This window comes from Xiphophorus maculatus, chromosome 7, assembly GCF_002775205.1.
Source record: "Xiphophorus maculatus strain JP 163 A chromosome 7, X_maculatus-5.0-male, whole genome shotgun sequence".
Lineage (NCBI taxonomy): Eukaryota > Metazoa > Chordata > Actinopteri > Cyprinodontiformes > Poeciliidae > Xiphophorus > Xiphophorus maculatus.
The window spans coordinates 26,148,972-26,175,887 of NC_036449.1; the positions used below are offsets into that span (position 1 = coordinate 26,148,972).

The 26,916-nt window shown below is 39.7% G+C and overlaps 1 protein-coding gene and 1 long non-coding RNA gene across 3 annotated transcripts in view; both read left to right on the plus strand.

The window, feature by feature from the left end:
- Positions 1 to 15,860, plus strand: part of gtdc1 (glycosyltransferase like domain containing 1) — a 32,596-nt gene extending 16,736 nt beyond the window's left edge. Inside the window, exons 7-13 of the mRNA XM_023337644.1 lie at positions 1,108 to 1,217; positions 1,897 to 2,041; positions 3,842 to 3,912; positions 4,268 to 4,359; positions 4,453 to 4,519; positions 14,164 to 14,324; positions 15,489 to 15,860. Coding sequence (XP_023193412.1) covers positions 1,108 to 1,217; positions 1,897 to 2,041; positions 3,842 to 3,912; positions 4,268 to 4,359; positions 4,453 to 4,519; positions 14,164 to 14,198 — 520 coding nt within the window. The 3' untranslated portion in view covers positions 14,199 to 14,324; positions 15,489 to 15,860. The remainder of the gene's footprint in view (positions 1 to 1,107; positions 1,218 to 1,896; positions 2,042 to 3,841; positions 3,913 to 4,267; positions 4,360 to 4,452; positions 4,520 to 14,163; positions 14,325 to 15,488) is intronic.
- Positions 15,861 to 16,118: 258 nt separating this feature from the next.
- Positions 16,119 to 26,902, plus strand: LOC111609376. Of its 2 annotated transcripts, none has more exons than XR_002753098.1 (3): positions 16,119 to 16,729; positions 25,709 to 25,839; positions 26,218 to 26,902. It is a non-coding gene; the product is annotated as an uncharacterized LOC111609376 (long non-coding RNA). The 2 variants fall into 2 exon arrangements; XR_002753097.1 differs by having other exon boundaries at positions 26,538 to 26,902.
- The last annotated feature ends 14 nt before the right edge of the window (positions 26,903 to 26,916 follow it).

Here is a 26,916-nt window from a genome sequence, read left to right on the forward strand (position 1 = left end):
TTGAGAATACAGGATGAAACAAGCAGAACTGAACTGAACTGATTCATCCAGCCTTTCATCGTTCAGTCATAGCCTAATTAACTGATTTGAAGTGTCAATCTGCATGAATCAACATAAAATATCTAGAGCTGAAACAATCAAATTAGTTGTGATTAATCTATTAAAATAATAATCAAATTAATTAATTAACTGGAGTATACAGACACCAAAAAGTCAATTTGCTGAAAGAACAGCACACTCAAAGCAGTAATTAAGTTGGAACTGTACAAAATATTTTCGTCATATTTTTTTTTCTTTTTGTATCTTTTGCATTTAAGATTAACAACCTTCTTTTTCTGTCAATCAACTCTGAATCCTGAAGAGAGGCCTGAGCTTTTTCTTATGTTAATGTTGGAAATATTTTTTAGTTTTTATTTTTTGCTGTGGATGCCTCTTTTGGTACAAATAATCAACTACAGAATGCTGAGTTATTGAATTTTAAGCAATAAAATATTTTTATTACTTAAAAAGAAATACAAATATTTGTTTGTTGCATTTTTATGTTTTTAATTCTGCATAAAATAATCTTAAGTGGTTAAATAAAAATGTGCAGATTTTTTGTCAGAATAAGTGGTAACTAAAATAATACTTAGTTGCAGCTCTAAAAATGTCATTAGCTTTACAAAATATAATCTATTCCATATTTCCACTTTTTAAATTCGAAGCACATTTATAGTAGAGAAAACAGATCCAAGCACAGAACCCTGTGGGACTCCATTACTAACTTGGGGAAGGTGAAGAAGACTCATTTGTTGCATTAACAAATAGGAATCTGTCAAACACATTATATAATCCTGCCTGGTGCAGAATTATGCATCTCTCACATCAATGATATAAAAGTTATTGAAATGCGGCATGACTGTTCAAACTGGAAATGTTTCAATAACAGCAGGATACGTATCCGACGTAGTACCACTATAGGACATGGCACAAATTGGATTTTTTGGGGGGGTAAAAAGAAATAGGCCATTGAGAATGCCATAAAAAAATATATATATAGGCAACAAAATATTGCACTTAGGTTGAATTCATGGTCCAAACAAAACCTCCTGCCATCTGTGTTTAAAGGGAACATGACAAGAACCCGGAGCTGTTCTTCAACACTTTGATCAAACTGAAGGAAAAACAACTGGATTTCCAGCTGTCAGTGTTGGGAGAGACGTTCACCGATGTGCCAGGTACACACTCACCTGCTCAACACACACAGTGAACTGCATGGAGCTGGAAGCTGCTGTTCGTACCATTCAGGACTGTCGGTTCAGGTGTGTGTTCACCTGTGTTCCGGTGTCTGTGTGTCTCCTCCGGGTGAATTTCAGTGTTTTAATAACGATGTGATGGTGTGTTGATGAGTGTGTGTTTTAGCGGGCCGAGCCCACTCTGAGTTATTGGATCATAAAGTTTTAGTGCAGAACAAACAGCCGGCGGTAAATCAGCCGAGAGCCAATCACATTAGGAGCTGAGTGATTTCACTAACAGCTCTGCGTATTGATCACTTTCACCTGTTAGAGACTCTGCTGGTTTAATCAGAGAGATCTGTCCTCATCAAACTGTCCTCTTCCTCTAATTACCAACATAAACCTCCTGCAAGATCATCACAGCCCAGGAGGAAGAGGAGGAGGAGGAGGAAGGTTAGCAGACTGAAGGCTGAGGGGAAAATGTTTCTATTGATTTTTAATCAAAAATAATATTCCAAGAGTCAAATCACTCGGTTTCTTTAAGATTTTAGTCACATAGAATCAGACAATCTTTTGCATTCATCATCCTTCACAAATTATAACCAACAGGAAGTTCAGCCAATCAGTTTAAAGGAACACTGTGACCTTCCTCACATGACGAAGCTGTGATCTCCTCCTACAGAGATCTTCTCCTCCGCCCAGCAGCTGCTCCAGTCCAACATCCTGAACTGGGGCTTCCTGCCCAGTAAGGACCAGTATCTGAAGGTGCTGTGTGACGCCGACGTCGTTGTCTCCACCTCCAAGCACGAGTTCTTCGGAGTGGCAATGTAAGTTTTTAAATAACGATGAATAATAATAATATAGTATAGAACAGCTAGGGCAAAAATGATTAGTCAATTAACTATGATGAATAATTTTTTCCAATAATCATCAGTTAATTTAGTAATTGATTAAGTGTAAGTTAACAGAATGCTATGTTATTCTATTTTAGGCAACAACATTATTATGTTATTATTTAAAAAGTTAACTGAATTATGTGTTTATTTGCATCTTTTGATATATTTGCAATATTTTATTAAATAAGCTTGAGTGGTTAAATGAGAAATCTGCAGAATGAGGCACTTTTATCCAATTAATGGTCAGAATAATAATATCGATTTCTAAAATTGTTACACACAAACCTGCGTCAAAAAAAGGTTTTGGCACAGTAGCAAGATCTAACTCTATACTGATACAAAGAAACAAACATTTTTGATACAGCTGAAAAAATTCAGATTATTAGGGTGATTCAGAAAAAATCACCCTAATATTTTGTTTAACCCTTTAACCTTCCCTCCAGTTTTTAATAATACGTTGGACAATTCTCAGTCCAAGATTCGTAGTTTCTGCATCTTTGTAGATGTTTCTTCTGCTTGATGTCAATGATTCCACCCTTCTTAAACAAACTAACATATTTTCTATAAAGTGTCTCTGGCCACGGTTGCTTAAGAAACGAGAAGCTATTCTTTGGGTAAAAATATGGTCTCCTGTATGAAAAATGTTAATGTCCTTTACTGATGTATCTTGGATTCAACTGAAAAAGTAAGTGTAAAACAAGTCTATAAATGTAAACCAGGACTGGGTCCATGCATGCTGGGTTTATACTGAGTTGTTGGTTTTCTGCGGTGTTGCACATCTGGAACCCAGAAGCTGTTGTAGACGTTCCTACTCTGGATCGTTCCTGCTTTTTCTCCCAACGCTTCCAGATATTCCAGGATGCAGCTCCCCGTAAGTCAGGCTCAGCTGTCAGAGGTTCTGGAGCGGAAACAACACAATCATGTGGGCCTGAGGCCTGGCTGACACTTTGATCCTCATTAGGTCTGAATCTGGTTCTGTCTGATGAATCCGGATCATCAGCAGAGCTCATTAAGGCCCTGCAGCCAGCAGGATCCGGCTCTGATCGGATAGCTGGGTTGGTGTGTTGATCCAAGATCAGCATCTGAAGGAACCCTTGTCCAGGTTCTGCTCTCAGCTGTTCTTTTAAAGTACTGGTTTTTAGTTTGCATTCTCACCGAAACTCCAAAAAGTCCAGATCTTCGTGAAAAAACCCAGACCCTGAACACATCGTCCACAGAGAGCAGAGGAAAAACGACTTCAGAGATTATCCAGAAAGGATCAGAACCAAGATCTCAGAATGAATAAAGATCTTAAATACATGTACCTCAAATTAAAGTTTTAAAATGTCTTAAATTTAATTTAAAAAATTCAAGTCTGTCTTAGATACGTTTATCATAGGTCTTAAATTTTGTCATGAAAGAATTATTTAATCTCATATGTAGTTTTTTTCTCACAGGACTGACAGTGAGAGATGAAAGACGAAAGTCTTCACCGCTCGGTGTGAAATCCCACACACAGCAAGTGATAAAAGTTGAGGGCCACAAACAGATTTTACTTTTGTTATGCCTAATTGTAATACAGCAGGATTCCCCAAGCAACCCCTTTGTTTTTGGTCTTAAATTTAATTCAAGGTGACATTGAAAAGTCTTATAAAGTATTAAATTTGACCTGTTAATGGAGCTGATCCAAAGCCCGATTCTGCCTGACTGTGTTGATGAATGTTGGTGAATGATGATTCTGGGATGTTTCAGGTTGGAAGCAGTTCACTGTGGATGTTTCCCTCTGTGTCCAAAGGCTCTGGTGTATCCTGAAATATTCCCAGGTAAACACACCTGAGACGGCTCTACCTCTCTGGCTGCAACACCAGACCTCTTCCTACTGCCACTCCTGCAGTGGGACACCCAGAAAATGTTCATATGGGTAGCTAGACCATTAGAAAACGTGTGAATTCACAGCTAAAAAAAAAATAATAATAATTATATGTTTATATTTAAATTATATAACCAATTTATTTATTGGGTTTTCCATTCATGTCTTCACTGAAGAAGGTGACTCTCTATACCTTTCTATGACATAAACATAATTCTTGTGGGTGGTCATAATTTTTCAAGAGGGGGCTATGGCCCCCCCTAGTCCCTGTCTTGGGACCGCCACTGACTTCCTCCTTTTTGTCCCAGATCAGTACCTGTACTCGACCCCTGAGCAGCTCTGTAAGCATCTGCAGGAACTCTGCAGGAGGCCCGACCTCGCCCGTAGACATGTCGTCATGGTAACCCTGTTATTTTTTTTGTTTGAAAGTTGTGTTCTTTATTTTAGAGGCAAAGCAGGTTACAGACAGGTTGTTCTGGTTCTGATTCTGCAGGTGGACACCTCATTGTACTCCTGGACCTCTCTAAAACCACAATTCCAGGCTCTCCTATCTGCGGAAGGTACCTGAACGCATCATGATGCTGGTTACTTCAACTTCCTCTGAGCTCTGAATCAGAGCGGTTCTGTTCTGACTTGAGTTGGATCAGAGTGAACTTTCAAACCCAGGCTGGACTCTAAGTCCAGATTAGAGATTCCTTATGCTCTTAATCTGGCGTGACACTGCAGGAATAAGAAGCCAGGTCCAGGTTCTGGTTCTGAGTCTTTCATGGGTTTACGACTGTTTTTCAGTGAACAAATGTCTGTAAAGGTTTATTTTATTCAAAGTATCTATGTTTTTTTAATAAAAGATGTAAAATAAATCCAGATGTTTAAGCATCTTTGAGTGTCCTGAAAAGCGCCATATAAATCTGATGTCATTTATTAAAGTTTATTTGTTTCCAATAATCATGGGATTATTGGAAACAATTATCGCATGTTAGTTTACAATAACGTGTTGGAAACTAAGATAACATCCATACAGTTGCAGAGACTAGATTCAAAGATAATAAAAGACAAATTCCAGCTTTATATCCAATCAGTTTTTGTATTAAAGGAATCTAAAACTTCTATAACTGGTCCGGTTTGGAAACTTCCAATCGTTTTTTATTTTTATTTTTTTTCTACATGTTGACTTAATGTCTAAGAAAAAGAACACCATCCACATAACCCGTATAGAAACTGAAATCCAAATTGCACATTGAACAATTTGGATTTACTACAACGTCGAAGCTACTTGTTACCATGTTTTAGGTTTGCTTAACTAATCGTTTAGCAAAAGAAAAAATTTTATCGAGTGATTTTTAAAAACCTGCGATTTGTCCTCTATGTCAGTGGTTCTCAAACTTTTTTCAGTGATGTACCCCCTTAAAAATATATTTTTAGTCAAGTACCCCCTGACACGGGCAAAACATTTTTGGAATAAAAAAGAGGTACAGTGCTGTAAAATCACTGTCTGATTTATTAAAGCCAAACAACTTATATCAGTGAACCTGACAAATACATCCATATTACAAACATTGCATGGTAAAACAAAAAAGAAAAACAGAAGACGGTGACCACCAGGAAGGTATAAAACCAGTCAAACCGTTTTATTTTAAAGGATATTGAAACTAAATACTGAATATAAAATTCAGTGCATGAACACACATTTATATTTTATCGAACTTTTTACAAAATAATTTTTCCCAAGACTTATTATGAGGAGCCTACTGATTTTTTAAAGATATTTTGAAAAGCTTCACGTACCCCCTGCAGTACCTCCACGTACCCCCAGGGGTACACGTACCCCCATTTGAGAACCACTGGTCTATGTAGTTTAATCCATAAGATAATCAAATTTGTGTTTATTGAGAGTTTTCCAAATGGCTTTGCATGTTTTGAGATGGATCAAAAAGAAAAATCAGCAAAATTAGTCTTTGTTTAGTTCTTGATCTTTGCAGACTCATCCACGGTTTATTATATAATGAAAGTTTTCTGACAACGTGATATATGGTGTAAAATTTATCCAAAATGTGATGACGTTGACCATAGTGCCACCTATTGGTCGGGAGTAGCAAATTTCTCTCAATAGTTAAGAGAAGTTTCCTGTCTTGTTTTTTGTGTTCAGGCTTCAGATTTTTTATTTTTTTTTTTGTTGGGGGTTTCCTCGGGATTGAACTCCTAAAAACCATCAGTTGTTGTATTTAGAGTTTAAACTAAATTTGTGAAATAAAGAGCTTGATTAGGTTCAGTCAGAGTCTTTGATCAATCATCTCTAAATCCTGAATAAGAGGAGTCCTGTGTTCCTAACTGAGCCTGAATGCCTCCAAAGAAGGTCATCAGTCATAGCAGCTGCTCCGATGGTTTAATCCAGAGCTGCAGACTGTAAATCAGAGCTGTAGGTGAAGCTGGAAGGAAAGTGGAGCTCCTCTGATTTAGAAACCATTTAATCTCCAGCCGCAGTTGTGTTATTTCTGAAGAAAAGCTTCCAGAAAGCTGGAAGAGTTTATATTTTATTGTTAGCAGAGAAGAACCAGAACAGCAGCAGGTTTCTGTTCAGATGTTGTAACTAGGATTGAGATGTTTAAATGGATATTTGAATAAAACCTAGTTCAGTCTGAGACATGTGGCAGCTTGAATTGAAAGAACCCGGCTGGTTCAGATCTTCCATCAGAGACAGAAACCGTTTGCTGCTTCAAGGCTTCTCTGCAGACTGACGTATTATCACCAAACGGCAGCCGCCATGCTGCTGCAGGAGGAACGCTGCTCGTTTCTGATTGAGACTCTGACTCCTGCAGCATCAAACCAACAAACTCCTCCTGATGTCTGTTCATCACAGAGCAACAGAGAGGCAGATTTACACAAACTACAGTCACCGTGAACAGGAAGTGCTCTGGGCTGACTGGTTCAAACATCAGGACGGCATAAAACTCACACACATTAGAAACCAACACATAAAAACAGCAAAGACACTCAAACAAATACATATGTATTTTTTTTTTATTTAAAAATGTACAAAATGTGCATATTGAGCATTAAAAGACAGACTATTTACCAATAGTGACAATAAAAAAATGTGCAACAGTAAAGTTGTGCAGATCAGCATGGATGTAAACACTGAGTTTGATGGGATCAGTTACAGAGTCTGAGAGGAAGGATCTACAGCAGTGCTTCTTTGTGCATTTAGGATGCAGCAGTCTGTCACTAAAGGTGTTCTTTAGTTCAGCAACAGCAGAACCCTTTGTGATTCAGAACCTGATCAATAACAGATATTTTAAATATATATATATATATAATTATTGCAGCTTCTTGAGGGAAACACTTTTTATAGCCAGTTAAGTGAAACAGATATCCTCATGTTGATCTGAGGCATTGCTACAGGCTAATTCTAACACATCATAGGGGCTGATGAAGATGATGAAGAGGAAGAGGTCAGCTAAAGCCTCAGAGTCTGATGACTAATTAGAAGCTGATAATGGAATCAGATTACGCAGATCAATGACAGTGAATGATCTGAGTTCCCATGAACAAACTAAACGATGACTGCAGATTGAAATCAGTCAATTAAAAACATTTTTCTCTGGTTTTCCTCATTACTGTGAATTGTTTCCTAATCTTCCCTCCATCATTTGCTCAGAGCCAATCAGGTTTGAGTTTGGTGACCTCTGCGATCATCAGCTGAGAGACCAAACCTCACCTGAAACATCCATCACCTGACGGCCCGTTGTCATGGTTTCACGATCCAACCTGTTGTTCTGAACCGGGTCAGAACCATCAGAGGGCCTGTCCTGGTTCTGACCCGGTCCATTAACGGTTAACAGCCAGTGACAGTAAACATGTTGTCCCGCTTCGTGTCGTCAGCGCTCCACGCGCGCGAGGCGAGCACGTGATGAATATTCCCGCAGCTCATTACGGAGCTGAAGACGATCCGGTTTGACAGCATCAGAACCGATGAGGATCAGAGTCTGATGGAGCAGATGTAGCACTGAGATGTTAAGAACCAGAACCAGAACTTTTATCCCAGCAATCAAAGAAATAAAATATGAGATTTTTACATTTTATTTCAGCAGCTCAGAGATCAGACAGACTCCATGCAGGGGTGTGTGTGTGTGTGTGTTTGCGTGTGTGTGTGTGTGTGTGTGGGTGTGTGTTAACAGTGGACACATTCAGTTGTTTAATAAATGAGCCCTCGGGGGAGTGTTGTGAGGAGCAACACTGCGCATGCTCAGTGGCCCCGGGCCCGGCTGATGCGATCTGGATCAGTGTCGCCTCTCCTGACGAGCGGCTGCAGACGTCAGAATGCATTAACAAGCTGATGCTGCAGGGCGGACCGGAACTGGGTCAGAATCATTCACTTCTGGAGAGTTTTCTAGAATCGGATCCATCAGAACCGATTCCATGAACCCAGATCTATCAGACGTAGATCTGGGTCCATTCAGAAACCCAACAGGAGTCACATGAGTTGGTGTCTGTATAATCACAGACAGGTGAGTCCAGACAAACCCTCCTCCACCGGGTCACACCGGTGCCGGCCCCAAGTGAGGGTCAGCTGGGGACATGACTCCTCCGTGGAAAATGTTGGCGATCCGTTCTGCTCTAGAGAATCATGTTCAGGTTCTAGAAAGGCCTAAAGAGTCGTCTTCTTCAAATAAGATAAAAATGTTAAACTACATAAATTAATACGTTTCTAAAATCACAAATAACATTTAAAATGTATAGAGAAATTTGGACTAAGAATAGCCAAATTAATCGCGATGAATTGATTATTGAAATTATTGTCAACTAATTTAGTAATGGAATAATAGCTAATCGGAGTACAGACTGAAAAATGGGCCAATTTCTGAAAGAACAAAACATCCAGAGCAACAATTAGGCCAAAATTGTACAAAAAATACCCGAACCTCCTAAAGTGGCAGCTTAAACTTAACCTGATTCATATTCTGTAAAAAATTCCAATTGCTATCCAATTATTAATTGGTTAATAAAAAAACATCAACAGATAAACTTTACACTCTATTGATACTAAATCAAACATAAAGGGCTGAGTTTAAAAGTATTGTAGAAATATCTTTTCAGCTGCAGATTTGCTACAAATGACCAAACATACACTAAATGAATGCTGTTGTTGCATTTTAGAAAATAAAATGTTTATTTTCTTGTTTAAAATAGGAATTTAATTATTTACTTGCGTCTTTTCTAATTAATATATATATATATAATCTCTTCCTAATTTTGTATTAAAAAAAGCTTAAATGACAAACCTGCAGAATTTGACATTTTTTTCTTCATTTAAAAGTTGAATAATCAAATAATTCATAGCTTATAAATTGATAACTAAAAAAATAATTAGTTGCAGCCATAATACACTTACATTATTGCTGTTTCTGAGTACGTTTAAGCCAGTTTTAGGTTTCAGATTTAAACAGATCTGAAACAGATTCCTGATGTGATCATCAGTAAAATGTTCCTTTAATTAGATGTTTTCTTGTTTGTGGTTCTGTTCAGTACCAGAACCAGAGGACATAAATCTCATTCAGCTGAACTCGTTCTGCTTTACAGGACGTCTCCAGTCCTTTCTGTAACCTTCGCTCCTTTTCCTGATCACAACATTCGCTGCAGCCGCGGTTAACGGGCCGTTAACGTCTAACTGGACCTTTTACGTTGATTAGTTTGTTTGTAAAAGTAAATTAGATCTGCTGCAGCAGACGGCTTCAGCCGGAGAGGACGGAGAGCCGGATGAAGATTACTGTCAGTTACATCATATCTGAGCTCACACTGGAAAATTAATCTAAGGAATCTGTAAAATATAATAAAATACAGCAGAAAACAAAGGGATTCATACTTGAATGTTTTCTTTTCTGTATGAAACCTTTGATTCATTTGAGTTGAAATGTTTTGCTCTCAGCTAAAACTTTGGTAAATTTTCTGAGGCACTACATCTAAATGCTTCAAATTTTACTGTCTGGTTTGTGTTCATTTGAATAATTTACTTGTTAACATTTCAAATTTACTTAAACATTCATTCCTTTATGTCCACCTGCTCTTAAATAGGTAATTGCATTAATTTTCTGGATCCGCTGAGTCTACCAGGCCTGGACTACGCTAAAATAAAAATAGCCTGAGATGGAGATGGAGCCCTGAGGAGCTCCTGAAACGGCAGATCAGATCAGATCAGACAAAGACCAGAAGCAGCAGCAGACGCTCATGTTCAGAGCAGTTCTTCAGATCCTCGACAGCAGATAATCTTCTGACAGAAGGTTTGGGGTGAGTGAAAGCGGTGATCAGAAAGTTTGAGCATCCGGACGAGGATTTCCAAGTGTCACTGCTCAATCTTCAAGCAGGGAGATTAAAAAGGGAATTGCATCTTAATCCAAAATAATCCAAACAGCACGGACCCTCCGAGTTGTTCCAAGTTGTTCAGAGGTCCGACGGCTGCGTCCATCAACGGCAGGATTACGGTTAAAATTAGCACGAGGACTGGGTGGTTAATTTGTGTTGAAGCTGCGAGGAGATGATTAATCTGTCAGGAAGCTGCAGGAGATCAAATTGTGATTAAAGTCGGAAACAACAAGAGTGTTTCTGGGACTTCTGGTGAGAGGTCAGAGATTTTACAGTCAGTCTGCAGAACTCTGCTCTAAATCCAGCTCACATTGTTTATTAAATACATTTAAATGCTAAACACTGTTAGAGAATAATAGATCTAAAGAGCACTGCTTATTTATTCTATACCTTACCTGGATAAATAAAGGATTTGTTTGCAGCTTAAAAACTAACAAGCTATAATAAGACTGGGGGACATGTCTATTTCCTGGAGTAAATGTTTTCTGAGGACCTACAGACCGAAGGAAATTGTAAATCGAATCATTCAGTCTGTTTTTAACCCACAGAAATGTTTCTGTGGTGGTTTCACATGAAGCTGACAGACTTCAGAATCACTTAATTATGAAATTAAAACATCCTGATGTGTTTTTATGCCCTGGACAACAAGAGATGGGATAAATATTGAAAAAAAACTTTGTTCAGATTGTTTCATCGTTTATCTGACGAAGCTCAACTTGCCTGCAGAAACTAAAACGCTTTGTAATTAAAGAAAAACATGTTCATCTGGGTGTTAATGAGTGTTGTTGGGGCCCTTAGGGGCCCCTCAGGAACCTGATGTCCCTGTGCTTCTGCTCTGTCGCCTTTGCAAAAACTCTGATGGTCTGAGTAGTAAAGATCTCAGTGGCATCTGAGAAGTTTCTGTAAACTTCAGTGTTTCTGAAGCTGCTTCCCTCCGTCACTCTGTGTGTCCTGCTGTCAGTATTCATTGTGCATTCGACCCGCTGAGCCGCTTTACACATCTGAACCTTTCTTTGTGCAATAACTCAACTTCAGTCGCTCAGTTTTATTTCTGACAGGATTTCTTCCATCTTCTGATCTCCTTTGACAAGCTTCCAGTAACACATTGTGTTTAGTTACTTTCTTTTCAATGACCTTACAGAAACTGTTGCCTTTGGCTTGGAAATCTGCTGACAGTCTCTGACACACCAGTATCCATTTCTCAGAGAGGCGATTACATTGCATGAAGCGATAACACCAAGAAGCCCCGCCTGCAAAATCTTTCATATTTATCTCCTTGACAGTTATCAAAGCATGGAGATGTATCGGCACCATTGACCTCTCCTTGCTGGACGTACTTCAAGCATCCATGTGCAGATCACGTTTTTTCATGGCTGCAGGCGGAAACATTTCATCCTCGGTTCAGTATCAACTTACATTTAAGGCATCAGTCAAAAAATGCATCATGAAGAGGAAGAAAAACATAGAAGTCACACCTGACTATGAGTCACAAAACTAGTCATGGTACTGAAAAAAAGTGTTGCTTATAGTCTGAAAAATTCAGTAATCATCTCCTTGTTTAGTCTGTCTGCTTTGATGGGCCGTCATATCTTTGTACAGTTGGAGTTGTGTTAAATATTTTCCATTTTCCGATGATGGATCGGCGCTCTATCAGATGTTCAAAGCTTTGTTTAATCTTCTAAGTTTGCTTTAAACTCCTCCACAACGTTCTCCATCTCGTCTGCTGTTCCTCTGCCTTCATGATGCTGTTTGTTCAGCAATGGTTTCTAACAAACCTCTGCGGCCTTCAGAGAAGAGTTGGATTTATACAGAGATCACGTTTACTAAATTCACACGTGTGGAAGAATCCCAGTAAAACACCTAGAGATCAACAGTAACACATGGAAACGTTGGATCCTGGTGCCGGGTTGCTGTTTGCTGTGTTCTCCATCGTTTCTCTGTTTATGTAGCTGCTTCTCCGTTTCGCTCGTCCCTGAACCCTTGGAGGTGCGTCCCGTTGGACCTGCTCTGACCCGTCTCTGTTTCAGGCTCTCTGTTGCTCGCGGTGACATCAGACCTGATCAGGTGTCAGCATCACCGCAGCAGAGGTGGCTGATGGGAAGGAAAGAAGGATGGCCGTATTTATGCAGCTGCTGTCCTTCATCCTCCTCCTCTACCTCGCCCTGAAACACAGCGACTTCCTGTCGCTCAGATATCGACACCTGAGGGCCTCGGGGGCCCTGGGCCCCTCCTAGCTGTGGGCACCAATACAAACAGAGACAGAAACAGGAGCCGCCGCTGACCTCGGATCAGAATCTCAGGTTGATGTTGAGCTGATGGGAAAATATTCCAGTGGAAATAAAGACGGGATAACAGAGGATGGATCCGTGTTGTTCTGAAAACTCCATCAGCTGCAGACGGGTCGAGATGGTTCAGATTTAAACCTTCATCTTATTTGAAGTTAGTTCATTCTGATCATTTGAAGCTGAAATCTTTGCTAGTTTAGACATATATTGATTCCTCTGAGACTTGTTTCTCTGTGCTTGTGTGATCTGCTCGGGTTGTTGTCTCCAACTCAGCTTTAAATCAAATTCAACTCTGGTTTTAAACACAAAAAGACCTGCCAGAGGCTCTGGTTCTTCTCAAAAGGCTCATAAAAACTCCTTTAATGATGCAGAAATAATAAAAAAGAAGCAGAAGTTTGAATGGAGCTGATGAATTTTTCATGCCGGTTTGAAGCGTCCAGCCCGAAGCCTCCGCAGAGGAAACAAAGACGGGATCTGGTGTCCGCGGCGCCGCTGAGACTCCCATCATTAACTGCTGTTTGGATCTTTGCTGCAACAAACAATCTGCAGAAAACAGAAAACAACAACGAAGAAACAACAGCCGGATGATGAAACCACACCAGAGGTCAGACATTATTGAGAACCACAGAAGACAACCTAGAATTGTGAGCTGCGTTTCCATTGACAATATAAATGCAGAAACTGGAACTATGAAAATAAATTTGCTTAATGCCAACTTTGGAAAACTGCAGAATTTTTAATGAAATGTTTTTGCGCTTGGATGAGGTGGTTTTTTTGCTGCATCAAAATCTGTGTATTTCGCAAAGATGCAATTTAACACTTTTTTTGCATCAGACCAGTCACATGATCAACAGCCGGATGTTACTACTGGCAGAAACATGAAGAAAGCAACGGGAAGTAGTTGGACGATGATGTTTTTTACTGACTTATTGTGTGAACAAATTTATTCACATCTGATTTTAATTGTTTCTTATTTGATGGAAACACCGCAACTGTGAGGCCAGACGTAGGGATTAAAACATCTAATGAAGAAAAGATGCTTCAGTTTTGTTCCTGACGACAGCTGCTTCTCCTTCCCATCATCGTCAAGGTACAAAATATTTATATCAGTGCTGGAAGAAAACAGACCACAGATAAACCATTTCTGGTACAAACTGATCCACTGATCAGAACTGATCCAGAGACGACCCAAACATGATTAGTGTAAGACACGTAGAAGATCTTAAGAGGTTTTGTGTGGCGGTTCTGTTGAAATTTGGTGTTTCCTTCTTGAAACTGGACTCAAACTGAACCAAAAAGAAAAAAAATAGAAGATAGTACTGAGAAAAGACGATGTGCTTAGCTAAAGCGTAAATGAAAAGTGAGAGGAGATCTCCATTCAGGCATTTAGAATCTATTAACAGATTTCTCTGTGTATTTCTGTGGTAAAGTATCATGACTAACCGAGAACAGCAATAAAATCATTTCCAGGATGTCCAGAGGTTTGTTGAGTCAGAGTTCTGATCCAGTCCGGTTTGTTCTGAGCTGCTGTGTGGAGGTGATAAGGATCTGTTTGTCCCCAGACCAGCTGCTGCTGCTGCTCTTAGTGATGTGGTGATGCTGACCTCCGGGCCGCCGGGATCTGAACCTCATCAACATGTGGGCACCTTTCGTGCCGTCCAGATGAGCCGGAGTTAATCTGCGGGTTTTAGCGGTCTGATCTTGGCTCGGCGGCAGAGGAAAGGTATTTTGAGCTTCACTCTTCAAAGCTGCTTACGGGCTGAAGTGACTTTAATTTGGTTCTTGAGACAAACAGAGAGAGCAGGACGGTGGTGGATTAACGCCCAGATTACAAGCTGGATGCCAACTCTCCATCTCTGGGTTTACTTCAGGAAACATGTTTGTTTTCCATAAATTCAGGTTATTATCAGCAGGATCACAGCTGGATTCAAGTTAAACCACAGGAACACAAACCTCCAGTTTTAGAGAGTGATTCAATGTTTTTCAGCAGATCTTAGTGATTCTGTGTAGGACTGAAATGATTCATAGGATTAATTGTAATGAACAATCACTAAAGTAATCATACAGACTCAATAAAGGCCATTTGCTGGTTGAACGATATACTAAAAACAATAATTAAGCAAAAACTGTATTAAAACTTTATAAGGCACTTTGAACTGCCTTGTTGCTGAAATGTGCTATGCAAATAAACTTGAATGATTGTTTGATTGATTTAAAACTATTTACATTTTGCATTTAAAACTTTCCCTATAAATGTTTTCTACACACGTTAGGAGAATTTTATTAGCTGAAAATGCATTTGTTGTTGCAAACTTTACGATATTAAAATGTAGGCAGTACAATTTTTATTTTCTTATTCAAAAAGACATTGAATTATTTGTTTGCTTAAATCTTTAAATGTATTTCTAATATTGTATAAAAAAAGACAGAAGCAATTAGATGAAAAATCTGCATAATGTGTCAATTTTTTATCCGATTAATCGATAATCAGAATAAACGATTACTAAAATAATCGTTAGTTGTGCTTAATTTTTCACCTCCGTTACAACAAAGACAAATAAATCCTTCTTGTTGTCTGAATTGTTTTCCGAATGCAGCCGTCAGATAATGATCCATTGTGTGGGAACATTCCTCCACTAAGGCCTGATCTGATGAAACTGTTTTCCTGCACTTTCACAAGTGTTTGTTCCTGTAAATCAGTCGGAGCAGCAGCACTCGGCTCCCTATTGTCACTGTAAGAACTGTAGTCCATGTTTAATTTAGCAGCCGTTTAAAGCGAAGTGTCGGCAGCAGCTCTGCTCTTTAATTATTCAGGACTTTAGTGGAGGAAAAAAGACCCTCAGCTGCTGCCATATTAAAGAATCTCTTTCTGTTTCATTCATTTCAGAGACGCCTCTGACTGACGGCTTCTTCTCTTCACTGGGAGTCGGTGCAAACAGTGAGAGCAGAAAGAGCTGGAAGCTGCTCAGAAAACATCTGCAAACATCTCCGGTCACCTTCTTCCACTCTTTGCTCCTCCTTTACACCCAAAGCCTCGTATTTCTAACTGGAAACACAAAATGAAGAGCACAACTCTCTAACTCTTAAATTCTTATATTTCCTTTCAAAAAATTTTAATATTATTGGAAAATTTGTTAATTTCAGGAACATAATTCACAATGTAAACACATTGAAAAGGTTAATTATACACAGAGGCTGTTTTGTTTATTTCAGTCATAATCATTTTCTGCTTACAGCTCATAAAAATATTACATTTAAGATTAAAATATTACTCCAGATGAATAAATAAACATTTTTAAAAGTTGTTATTTTCAAAAAGTGTTTTTTGGTATTATTTTTTATATATTGTAAGCAAAATATATGTCTTTTTTAAATTTTTTAAAAATTTTAAAAGTCTCACCATCATTAGAATACTAACAGTGTATTTTGTTTGGCATTTTTAGTTTTTGTCAGAAAATGTTTTTAAAAGCTTTTTTTGTTTAAAATGTATCTATATAAAAACTGAGTTCTGTTCTGATTAATAAATTAGTAAAAATAAATATAGAAAGAAAATAATATCTAAAAACCAACAACAGTCCGACTAAATATCAGTAAACTAAAACATGTGTTTCAAGATTCCTGTACTTAAAGTTCATTATTTTAGTCTGACCACCTTTCAGATGTTTTTCTTATTTTTCTGTAGAGATCATAAATTAAATAAACATTTTCAAACCAAAGAGACTTTTAGAATTTAAGATTTCAGTGTTTTATCACTTTTTTTCTGATTTTGTCAGAGATGTTGCAGAGTGTTGGTTCCTCCATCCTGTGGTTGTGGTTCTGGTTCTGTTCCACAGAGGAGATCCTGACCTTTGCATCCCTGATTGTGATTTAACAGTAATGATGTTGTCAGTGTCTCTGTGATGCCTCTGAAATGCTCTTTTCCTGATTTGTTGTTTGCATGTTTTCTCTCTTCACCTTTGTCCCTGCTGAGATCCCCTCCTTCAGACGACTGCAGGAGCTTATCTTCGCTTTTCATTCGCGGCTGAATGAAGCAGCGGAGCTTCCTAATCTTTAAAACCTCCTGAAGCTGGAAGTGTTTCCTGTTGTCGGGACGATTAAGAGGAGGCTCGCCTTCATCGCCGTGTTCTGGTCAGAAAAGTTTAATCATCCTGCTGCAGGAAGCTGCTGCTTTCTTTAAGATTTAAGAGGATTTAGAGATGATTGTGAAGTGAACATCACAGACGTTAAACTCCTGGTTCTGGGTCAGACACGGGACCTACAAGGTGGGATGTTCCAGCTGGGATTCATCCATAGTCCTGCATGCAGACGCTCCACCTGAAGGGTGTTCATTTTAATTTTAAAGTTCACATTTTCTGCTTTCTTAAGCTGTGAAGTTCTTTCAGAAAAAACAAAACACTGGGGGTTAATTAATTTAACATCAGGTCAATATTTACTTTAGTGGACAAACAGATCAAATTCATATGCAGTATGTAGAAATATATAGTCAGATCACTCCAACAAAATCTTCAAGTCAAAGTGAAGTAAATCAAGTGAAGGTAATAAGTGTGGAGTGAGAGGGTCTGCTTTGGAAAAAGTGCAAAGGACAAGCCTTTTTTAAAATTTAAAGTAAAAGTTATATACATTTTCTATTAGAATCTATACTTTACTATAACAAAAAATAAAAATAAAAAACACGTCTAAACACATTTAATGCATGTGGAGAGAATGATTTGTTTCCATCCCGACCGAAACCAATAATTATGTGGTTTCTGCTGCTCAACATACCCAATAACCACATAGCAGCTGCTATATAAACTCTTTTAGACGCAGTGCTGTATATAGTTAGACCACAGTTCCTTCTTATTGTTAAAGGTCAAGGGTTTTCCCACAGAGACACACAAAAAAAAACCCACTTAAGAAAAGAGGAAGATATGTAGAGGCTGTTTCAGTGAAAAGTATCGCCTTTTTGACTCCTTTAGAAATCGTAAATGTGTTTTAGTCTATTACTTTCCAACTTCTGGATTTAATGTGATTAAGTTAAAAGACATGAATCCCTTTTTAACAAAGTATGCAAGAAATCAGTAGGGCCTCGAAATATAAAAGTGAAGTATTTTTTATGTATGTGGGTTATTTTTACCCTGGAAAACTGAAGTATTCAACAGCCTCATCAGCAGCTTCATTATTGCACACAATATTTTATAAACACGCGATGACATCTTCTGATACTTCCTCTATTGCAAACCAAGAGTTTCAGATCTTCTGATCAGTCATAACTCTGGCACCATAAAGTCGGAGCATTTCCATGTTTCTGTTGTTGTCTGGGTGAATAAATACAGGAGAAAAAAAGCTTCAGATTGTCACAACTGTCTGAAGAGAACCTAAAAGCAGATCCAAGCTCGGCACATTGAGTTGTTCTGTAAAACTCAATGAATGCAAATAATTCAGAAGGCAGCCAACAGGAGGGTGTGGAAAAACACAAACAGAATTAGGTCCACATATTACTTAATTAAATAGATCAATAACTGCTCCCTCAGAATAATTGTCCTCTATGTTGATAATTAGCTTCAGTTGAGACTTATTTTCTCTGTGTCTGAGCTAAGTGAAGGAAAGTGTCTTCAACTGCTGCTACAATCTGACTGATCAGTTTATTACTAGACTGGAAGAGTTTATTTTGACTGATGCTGCCTTTGGAATAACGTTTGTAGTGCAGTTAAACCTTCACAAGCAAAACACAGACAGTAAGATTTGTGCGACTACAACCAAGCTTCCTGATAGAAAGCAAAGTGACATTTGGTTGGAGAAATTTTAGTGTTAATGCACGTGTACGTCATCTGCTCTCTGGTTACATTTCACCTGAATTCCTTCTCTTAAAATCTTCAGCTTATTAATGCATCCCTGGTCAAACTCACCTGAATCAAATTAATAGCTCATAATTCCATCTCTGTAGAACCTGAAGATGTGCTCACCAGATATTAATGCAGGTGTGCTGCAGCAGGACGCTCATGAAATCATCTGGATGGCGGCTGGAGACACTTCCTGTTACTGCTGTAGTCATGAACATTATGTTGGGCGTTATTACGTGAGTTTGATTCTACAAGTGTAATATCATCAGTTTTTATCTGACATCCTCAGGTTTTCTCTTTCATACATTTTTTTTTTTTTTTGCATATTGTTTGTTTGTGGACAACCTTAACAAACTAAAAAGTAAAATTGTAAAATGGATTATTTATGACCTGCAGTCCAGAGAGAAGGGTTTGAATCTAACATAAAGTGAGTTTGTTCATGTTTTCCTGAATGAAAGCTGTAAACAAGATTCATCTGATCCTGTTTGTTGGGATCCTGATGGTCTCTGATCTTTTTTATCTTCAGAGTAAAATCTTTAAAGTCGCCTTCATCTTCAAAGTTCTGACAGAAAGACTTCTGATCATCGCCAGGCAGAGAAAACGCAACGTCAGTTCTGCTGTTCTGGTTCTGATTTCATCTCAAATGGCCTATTTAAAGGCTTTAGCTGTTCTCTGTGAGCCGTCTTTTGATGAAGACCTGCGCTCAGGTTCTGTTTCGGTTCTCCCAGCTCTCCTTAGTCACATTAAAAGTAAGAAACAACAGATAAATGAAGCCGCGCCTCTCCCAGCCAATCAGAGCCGCGCAGCACCGCGGCCTCTCCTCGCAGGGGGAACTAATTTATTGAGCTGACGGATGGAGGAAAATACACCATTAAAGGGCATATTTAAGCACATTTGGAATCCTTAGAAGAAGGTAACGGTATTTGAATTTGCCCCGGCTTGAAGGAGAGTCTTTAATGTTGTGTCCACGGGACAAACGCACATCAAAGGCAGAGGACGATCCTGACGCTCCGAATGAAATAGTGCCGGATTAAAGCGAGGACCAGGTGGCCCCCAGACTGTCCTGTCTGGCAGCGCTGCCGGGCGCGCCGCCTCGCTCAATGCGCTCCGACTGCTGCCTTGCGCTTCGCTATCGTTCCCCGAATGCAAATTAAATCCAGGCTGCTTTGAATTCCTGCAGGAGGAGGGTTCTTTCCCCTTCCTCCCTCTCTTATCAGCCCCGCTCTAGGGGGAGCATGGGGGTATTTATATGAAGAGGTGCTCTCCTCGCTGTTATTTCTACCCCCTGTGCACCACTTCCACCCTCTCCTCTGCTGCACAGACAAGAGGAGGCCATGTTTGATGTTCCCACAGGAGGAGCTGACCTCAGATCAGAGGACAGAAACCTGGAAGACACAGCTCTGGGCTTAGCATCACCTGGTGGTCAGGGGAGCGCAGGAATCAGAGAGAGACACCTGCTGATGAGGGAGGGAGTCAGGGGAAGCTCAGTGAGAGAGAAACCTGCTGGACCGAGATCTGGGTTTACGTTACCGTGGTGATGAAAGCATCAGATCCAGCAGCAGGTGGAGATCAGGGGAGACACCTGAGGGGAAACTCAGGTCTAACAGAGGGTCAACACTCTGATGTGAAACATTCAAAGAGAAAGGTTCAAAACTCACACTGGTAACAAAGTCTAATTAAGACAAATGAAATCTTTCTGGGTTTCATTTTTGTTTTCATTTTTCCAGGATTTTAGTTTTTGTTGTTATTTTTTTAATCATAAAGTGGAACTTTAACACCTTTTAACTCAGACATCAGACCTTCATTGGACACATCTGAGCTTCAGCTTCGAGTCTTTTATTCGTTCACCTCAGATCTGTCACAGTGAAGTTAGCAGTCAGTCCTGCTGCTGCCTTCACCTTTAGTCAGGAGCTGAGCGACTGGAAGAACGAGATCAGAAGAAAAAAAATGGCTGCAAGGAACGTCTTCTGGACGAGGACCGGACTGTCCAGATGTTCTGACATCTGTAGAGTTGATGTGTTCATCAGTATATTAAAGATTCTGATCACATTAATGTTCCTCTTTCAGCCGGTGAAACAAATCATGATGAATAAGCTTTACATTAAAAAACTCGTTGGGAACATTTACTTATTTCATTTTGAATTAATCAGTTTCCACTTTTTCTACTTTGGATCAGAACCATCAGCTGAAACGAGACACCAAAGTTTAAGAATATTTTAGTCCAAACTACCTGGATGGAGTCAGATCTGCTCCTGTTTGGTCTTCAGTCAGTCTGTGGTTCCTCAGGTTTGGAACCACAGATCTCACATCAGCTCTGTGTCTGGCTGTTCTCAGGCTGCTGAATCAATAAACTTCAAACGGAAAACAAAAAGACAAACCGAAGGAGAACACCAACAGTTTACACACGGACAGACGGAGAGATGAAATAATCCGACCTGCAGGACCGGATTAAACCCAGGAGATAAAATCGGGATTAAACCTCGGAATAATCCTGCTGTGTGCCGCTGCCGTGTTGTCGGAGTGTCGGAACGGTGAGCAGCTGCTGGAGGCGTGACGTCGGGATGCTGACGCTTCGGTCGGCTCCCGGTGTTGGATCACAGCAGGTCTGATCGGTAGCATCCTGCAGAATGAGGTGGATCACATCTGGAAACTCACATGAAGGTGGAAGCAGATCAAGAGCTGATAGTTTATGCTTTACTTTGGAGAGGTCAGAGGTGAGATTCCTCAGGTTGGTGTTCTCTCCTCAGAGATCAACCAGCAGATTTTCCTGAACACAGAAGTTCAGTTCTGCTGAGAGAAATTGACTTTCACATCTTTCTTCAAGTTAAACAAAACTGGCGTCTAATGTTTGTGCACCACAATGTTTTGTTTGTCATTTTAAAGATATTAACAAATTATTCCAGAGGTCATCAAGGTCAACCAGCCAGTCTATATTTGCACAATAAAACAAACTATGATGTCAATTAAATCAAATGTGCTGCATGTTAGTTTGTGCTGCAACAATAACAAAATCACACAATATTAATATAAATTAATAGTGCTGTTTGTGCAGCTAAAACGTTCGCAGCACAGTTGATTGACACTTTTTTTAATTTTGTAAATGTGGGGCGGACTGGTTGACCTTCGATGACCTCTGGAAATGTGATATCATCTTGAAAATGGCAGCAGCTCACACAAAACTTTTTAATGCACAAACATTAGACACCAGTTTTGTTTGATCTGAAGAAGGCAAAGTTTCTTTTAAGTGATCTTTGATATATAAATATAATTTTTATAAACTCTGAAGGTAACATAGTTACTATGAAATGACACTATGTGCCTCGATAAGATAACATCCTCATTAATATCAGCAAAGCTCTGATCTGCTGAATAGTTTCTGTCACTTTACTTTCCTGAAGGATCCCCAGAGTCTGTCTGTTTCCCCTTCAGGTGAGTCTGAGACTCCAGCTTCTCTCTGTGGTCTCAGGGTCGATGTGTGGCCCCTGAGGGCCCCGTCGTCTCCTCCAGGTAAACATTAGCTCAGTAATTACCCTCTGCTAACAGAACAAATTACCTTCCAGCTGTTGTTTCCTGAACCCGCCCCGGCGGAGCAGCAGGTTCTGGATCAGAGCCAGAAACAGAGCAGCTCCGGTTGGTTCTGGTGGAGCAGAGCCAGAGGTGAACTCTGTAATCCTGTTAGCACTCAGAGGCCCGTCAGCCCTCTGAGGGACCCACCGGCTCAGACCGAAGTCACACCGGTGGAGCCCGATCGGTTCTCCTCTTCCTCTCCGTGTTGAAGAGTTTAATCATCAGAGGAGTTCCTGCTCGGCTGCAGCTGCAGGTTAGCAGAGGTTCTGTCTTTATGTGGGTCAGAACCGCTCCCAGTGCTGCAGGTGATCACATCCACTTCATCTGATCACTTTAGATAATTAGGAAGCAGATAATTGGAGCGATCTGCTGCACATCAGACATGAGGAGGAGGAGGAGCGCTCTTCCTCCTGGGGGAGGTCAATGGAGCTCCAATAAAACCTGCAGGATGATGAATCTCTCAGGTTCTCTGAGGTCTTTACTGACATTTTTCCAGTTTTTCCCAAACACATGACTTTCATCGACTGTTTATCTGCTGAAACGAGTTCCTCACATCTTCTGCCCTCCAGTTTCGTCACACAAGAAAAACAACAGGATTGTGATTCTGCATTCATGCTGGACGGTTGTTGGAATCAGCTCTGAGCGCGTTCACATCCATTATTCATGTGGTCAGTCTCAGAGGGACGGTCTGCTCTCTGGGTCTCTGTGGTCAGAACCTGTCGGACTCCATCTGAGATCCTCACAGCAGCACAGATCTTCCTCTCAGATCAACTTTAAAACAGGAGAACTTGAACTAGACCTTTATTTCTGTTTTTCCATCTTAACCAGATTTTATCTTGGATAAGATCTAATTCAAGTAAACCTCCTAATTTTGCTAAGCTAGCTTTGAATGTAATTGTTCCATGTCTTAAACACTCAATTTCATAGAACTAGCTTATATCGTTGATAAGAGAAGATATACTGCAGTTTCTGCAGCTCCCATACCTGGAGTTACCAGGGTGGGGTAGGGGGGTGAAACTACTGGAACATGAAAGCTAAACACTCAGCCATTAGTCTGTGAGAGATGGAAGAAATAAAATGAAAGAAATAAAGATGAATAGAGATCCTAATTGTCTTTTACAATAGGTCGAAGTTCGAGTTTGGCTGTTGGGGAACCAGGTTTGAAACTGTCAAGTGATTGTGACTTCTGTAGTGTGTTATAAGCATATGGCACTTCTGTCTCTAATTTACGTCTGGTCGACACTTTAGGATGAAAATATCCTGAAATATCTGTATGATGGAGAAGAGAGATATTCAGGAAACCAGGTCACCTTTTTATTCACACCTAAATCACATAATCCTGAAGACGACACTTAAATCAGCTTCAATGTGTGTTGATTGTAATTTAGGCAGAACAAGTGACTAGATTTGAGCAACCTTTCTAAAATTGGCTCAGGTTGCCATGAAGATCAGCTGATTGGTTCATGTGGTCAGGCAACATGATCATGAAAAGAGGAAGGACAATTTGAGGAAAGCTGTTAAATCACAGATTTGATCCTTTAGATCTTTACCAGACTGTCTTTGTATGAGGTTTTCAACCTGAATTAAAACTTTACAGTGTTCCTTAGCAGATCAGTGGGATTAGATCTGCTTAGATTCAAACCCTGAGGTGGAAACAGGAACATGTTAGCATCTGAGCTCAGTGTGAAGTTCAGGGTGAGTCAAAAGCTTCCTGTTCGACTCTTTGACGCTCCTCCGTCTCTTTTTGGGTTCCTGAGTTTCCATCGCCTCGACCATCAGCGACGGTGTCGCTGTTTGTTTGTTTGTTGTGAACGCAGTTCGGTGTTCAGGGATTTCTAATGGCCTGTTGTCATCACAGAGCATAAATCACCGCTGTCAGCAGCGACATGACTAATGTCGGCCACTCCTCGGAGGACCCGACACGTTTCCTGAAACCATCCCAAAGCTCGGCCGGTTTTAGGCTCTGATTGGTGCGTAATGATCCTGGTCTCACTCCAGATTCACACCCGGGGTTTTTCACAGATTTACAGAAAGATGTTTTCCTCAGAGAGATGCTCACAGCCTCATTAATCTCACTGATCTACTGCACTTAAACTGTCAACTTGTGGACAAAGGGCTTCTCAGTGTTCAGCTGAAACTTTCTGCTGATGGAGATCCAAAACCTCAACTGGATCCATAAACTTATTTTATCACATTTGTCCTTTTGCATAATCATAACAGATATTCTACCTCTGGTGTCCAAAAGTGCAGCCTGGGATCCATTTGTGGCCCTTGGTCATTTTACTATAGCAAGTGGTTGACCTATGTGGAGCCTTTTTTATTGTAATCAGGGTAAAATTATTGCCAAAATTATTGTCTTAGAATGAAAAATGTTGAGTATATCATAAAGGATGCATCTTTTTACAGCAAAGCTTTCTATAAGTAGAAGCACATCTTTTCAGAGACTTTAACTGAAAAGCTGATATTGCTGCACCCAAATTAGCTCTTACTTAATGTGTTAAACTTGACTAAATTGAACAAGTACTTTGAAAGAAAGTGACCTAAACCAGCTTTTTTCAACTGAAAATGAATTTGTTCAATTGAGCCCAAAAGAATCCGAAATATACAATAGATGTATTTCTTTTAATACAGCAAATGTGCAAAAATCCATTAAAGGTTTTGGGTCTTTGATGAATAAGATCTGTCTTCAAAAAGAAAAAAAAAGCCCAGAAAACAAACAATTTTTCACAATAATCCGTATAGAGTTTTGTTGCAGTAGGTTCCTCTGCAATTGGAGCTAAAAATGTCCCACAGAATCACAGAGTGTGGGTGGAGTTTGTCTACAGGAACAGAAAAGGTTCCCATCAAAAGTTGTATGAACATCTGCTTTCTTGCAGTTTCCTAGTGAAGTAAAGAGAATAGTGAAAAAGTGGGCTTGTGTGCATGCATGTGTGGTGTGTGTGTGTGTGTGTGTGTGTGGTGAAATATGGTTCTATATGGTTCATAGTTGCAAGAAAACATATAGAATTGGACATTTTTGTATCTTTCTTACCCTTCAACTTGACTGCTGGGACCCTAACAGTCTCTGTGTAAAACGTAGGGTGGTGCAAATGTGTAAAATGAATAAATTTTCAATTTATATGTAGAGTGCACCTATTAAGACAAACAGAAAAAGTTTCATGCAAAAAAATACTTCCAACTATTTTTAAAACATTTTTAAATTTAACATAACAGGAGGGTTAAAAATGTCCTGATTATTTACAAACATCTGAGCAGCGATCTGCAGACCCCCAGGTTGGATTTTTTTCATCACATCTTGAACTCTGATCCATAAAAAATGTAGGAATTAAGTTTTATGATCAATGAGCACTAAACAATCAGTTCATGAAGTTGTGAGTTATGATTCATGAGGATGTGCTACTGCCCCCTAGTGTTACTTTGCCTTTCCTGCATCATGATATTAAATTACCTATAATATTATATCTTATCTACAATGTTCTCCCTAAAATCACATTATTTTCAGCCACTTTTCTTTTGGGTGAGGAAAGTGGTCCTCACCTCCTGCCATCAGTTCTCCTTTCTGTTCCTGTTGCTGTAAATAAACTTCTTACTTTAACAGCGTCTGTATTTGTAAATGTTGTCTGATATAACTAACATGACAGTACGATGTCTGATCTTCATGAGTTCATCAGTGTGTTAAAGATGCTGCTGACATTAATGTTCCTGTCATTTCTGTCAGTCTTTTCTACAGATCCACCTGGTTCCTCTCACCCTGGACCCGACCTCGTTCTGTTCCATCCCTCCAGCAGAAGGTTCTGATCCACCAGGACAGGAACCCAACACAACCAGAACCGCTTCTTCCCCAAAGCAGTAAGTCTGCTGAACAGTAATCCAGCTCCTTCTCCGTCATTTTTGTTTATTATCTCCTTTTGAACTTCTCAAAATACCGTGAATCTATTTTTTAAATATGATAATATGACTCAGTTTGTGTTGAACCTTTGCTTTGTTTTCATCTGACATTATTACAATAGAGTTGTTCTTGATTCTGAACATTTTTTTAATCAGGTTAGGTTTTCCTTCTGCTGCTGCTTCTGCTTCTCTTATCACTACAATTTGCGTACCATCTGTCATACGACCTAAACACCAATACTTCAATAATTGATATTTGATCATTTCCACAGTAGAAGGCTGATTCAGCAGATCTCATCTCTCCCTGAAACATTTCTGCCTGTTTTCTCTGAATAACAGAATCCTGACCATCTGTGTGCTGCTGGAGGGGCTCAGAGCATCTGCAATGTGTTCATCACCACCGGCTGAATGAATGAATGAATCATGTGGCATGTTACATGTTTCTCTACAGAGACTTGGACAGGTCCAACATATGCAACTTCTGCCTGATAGAAAGCATAACTTTGCTGGTTTTACGTTGCTGCCAACCTGTCAGGAACATTTATGTGGCATATTTAAAGAGGAAAATCCTCCACTCACACCAGTCTATCATCATGTTGATCATGTTGGGTTATGTTCAGGATGTTTTATATGTTCCAACACTTTTCCTCTGACACGAGCACATCACCGTGCATGGCGAGCTGCAGGCGCTGCAGGTGTCACATGATCCAAACGACTGCCAAACGCCGGTAGGGAGCAGATGGAGCGTTGAGGAGGGCAGTGGACCCCGACCCTCTGTCACTGGAGGTAAGTCCCTGCCGACTCCTGGATGCCTCGTTAATGAGCGCCGAGCTTCCTGTTGACAGATTCACCCATAAGGGCAAAGGTTTGTCCTTATGGGTGTAACACCCTGTAACACCAAGAGAAACAATCTTCTAAAAGTTCCTATAAAACTGGAATCACGGTGAAAAAAATCAAATAAAACTCCCCTCCTGTGATATGAAGGGAAATGTTGAATAAAGCTGAACACTCTTGGTGACGTAAAGGAGGAAGATTCAG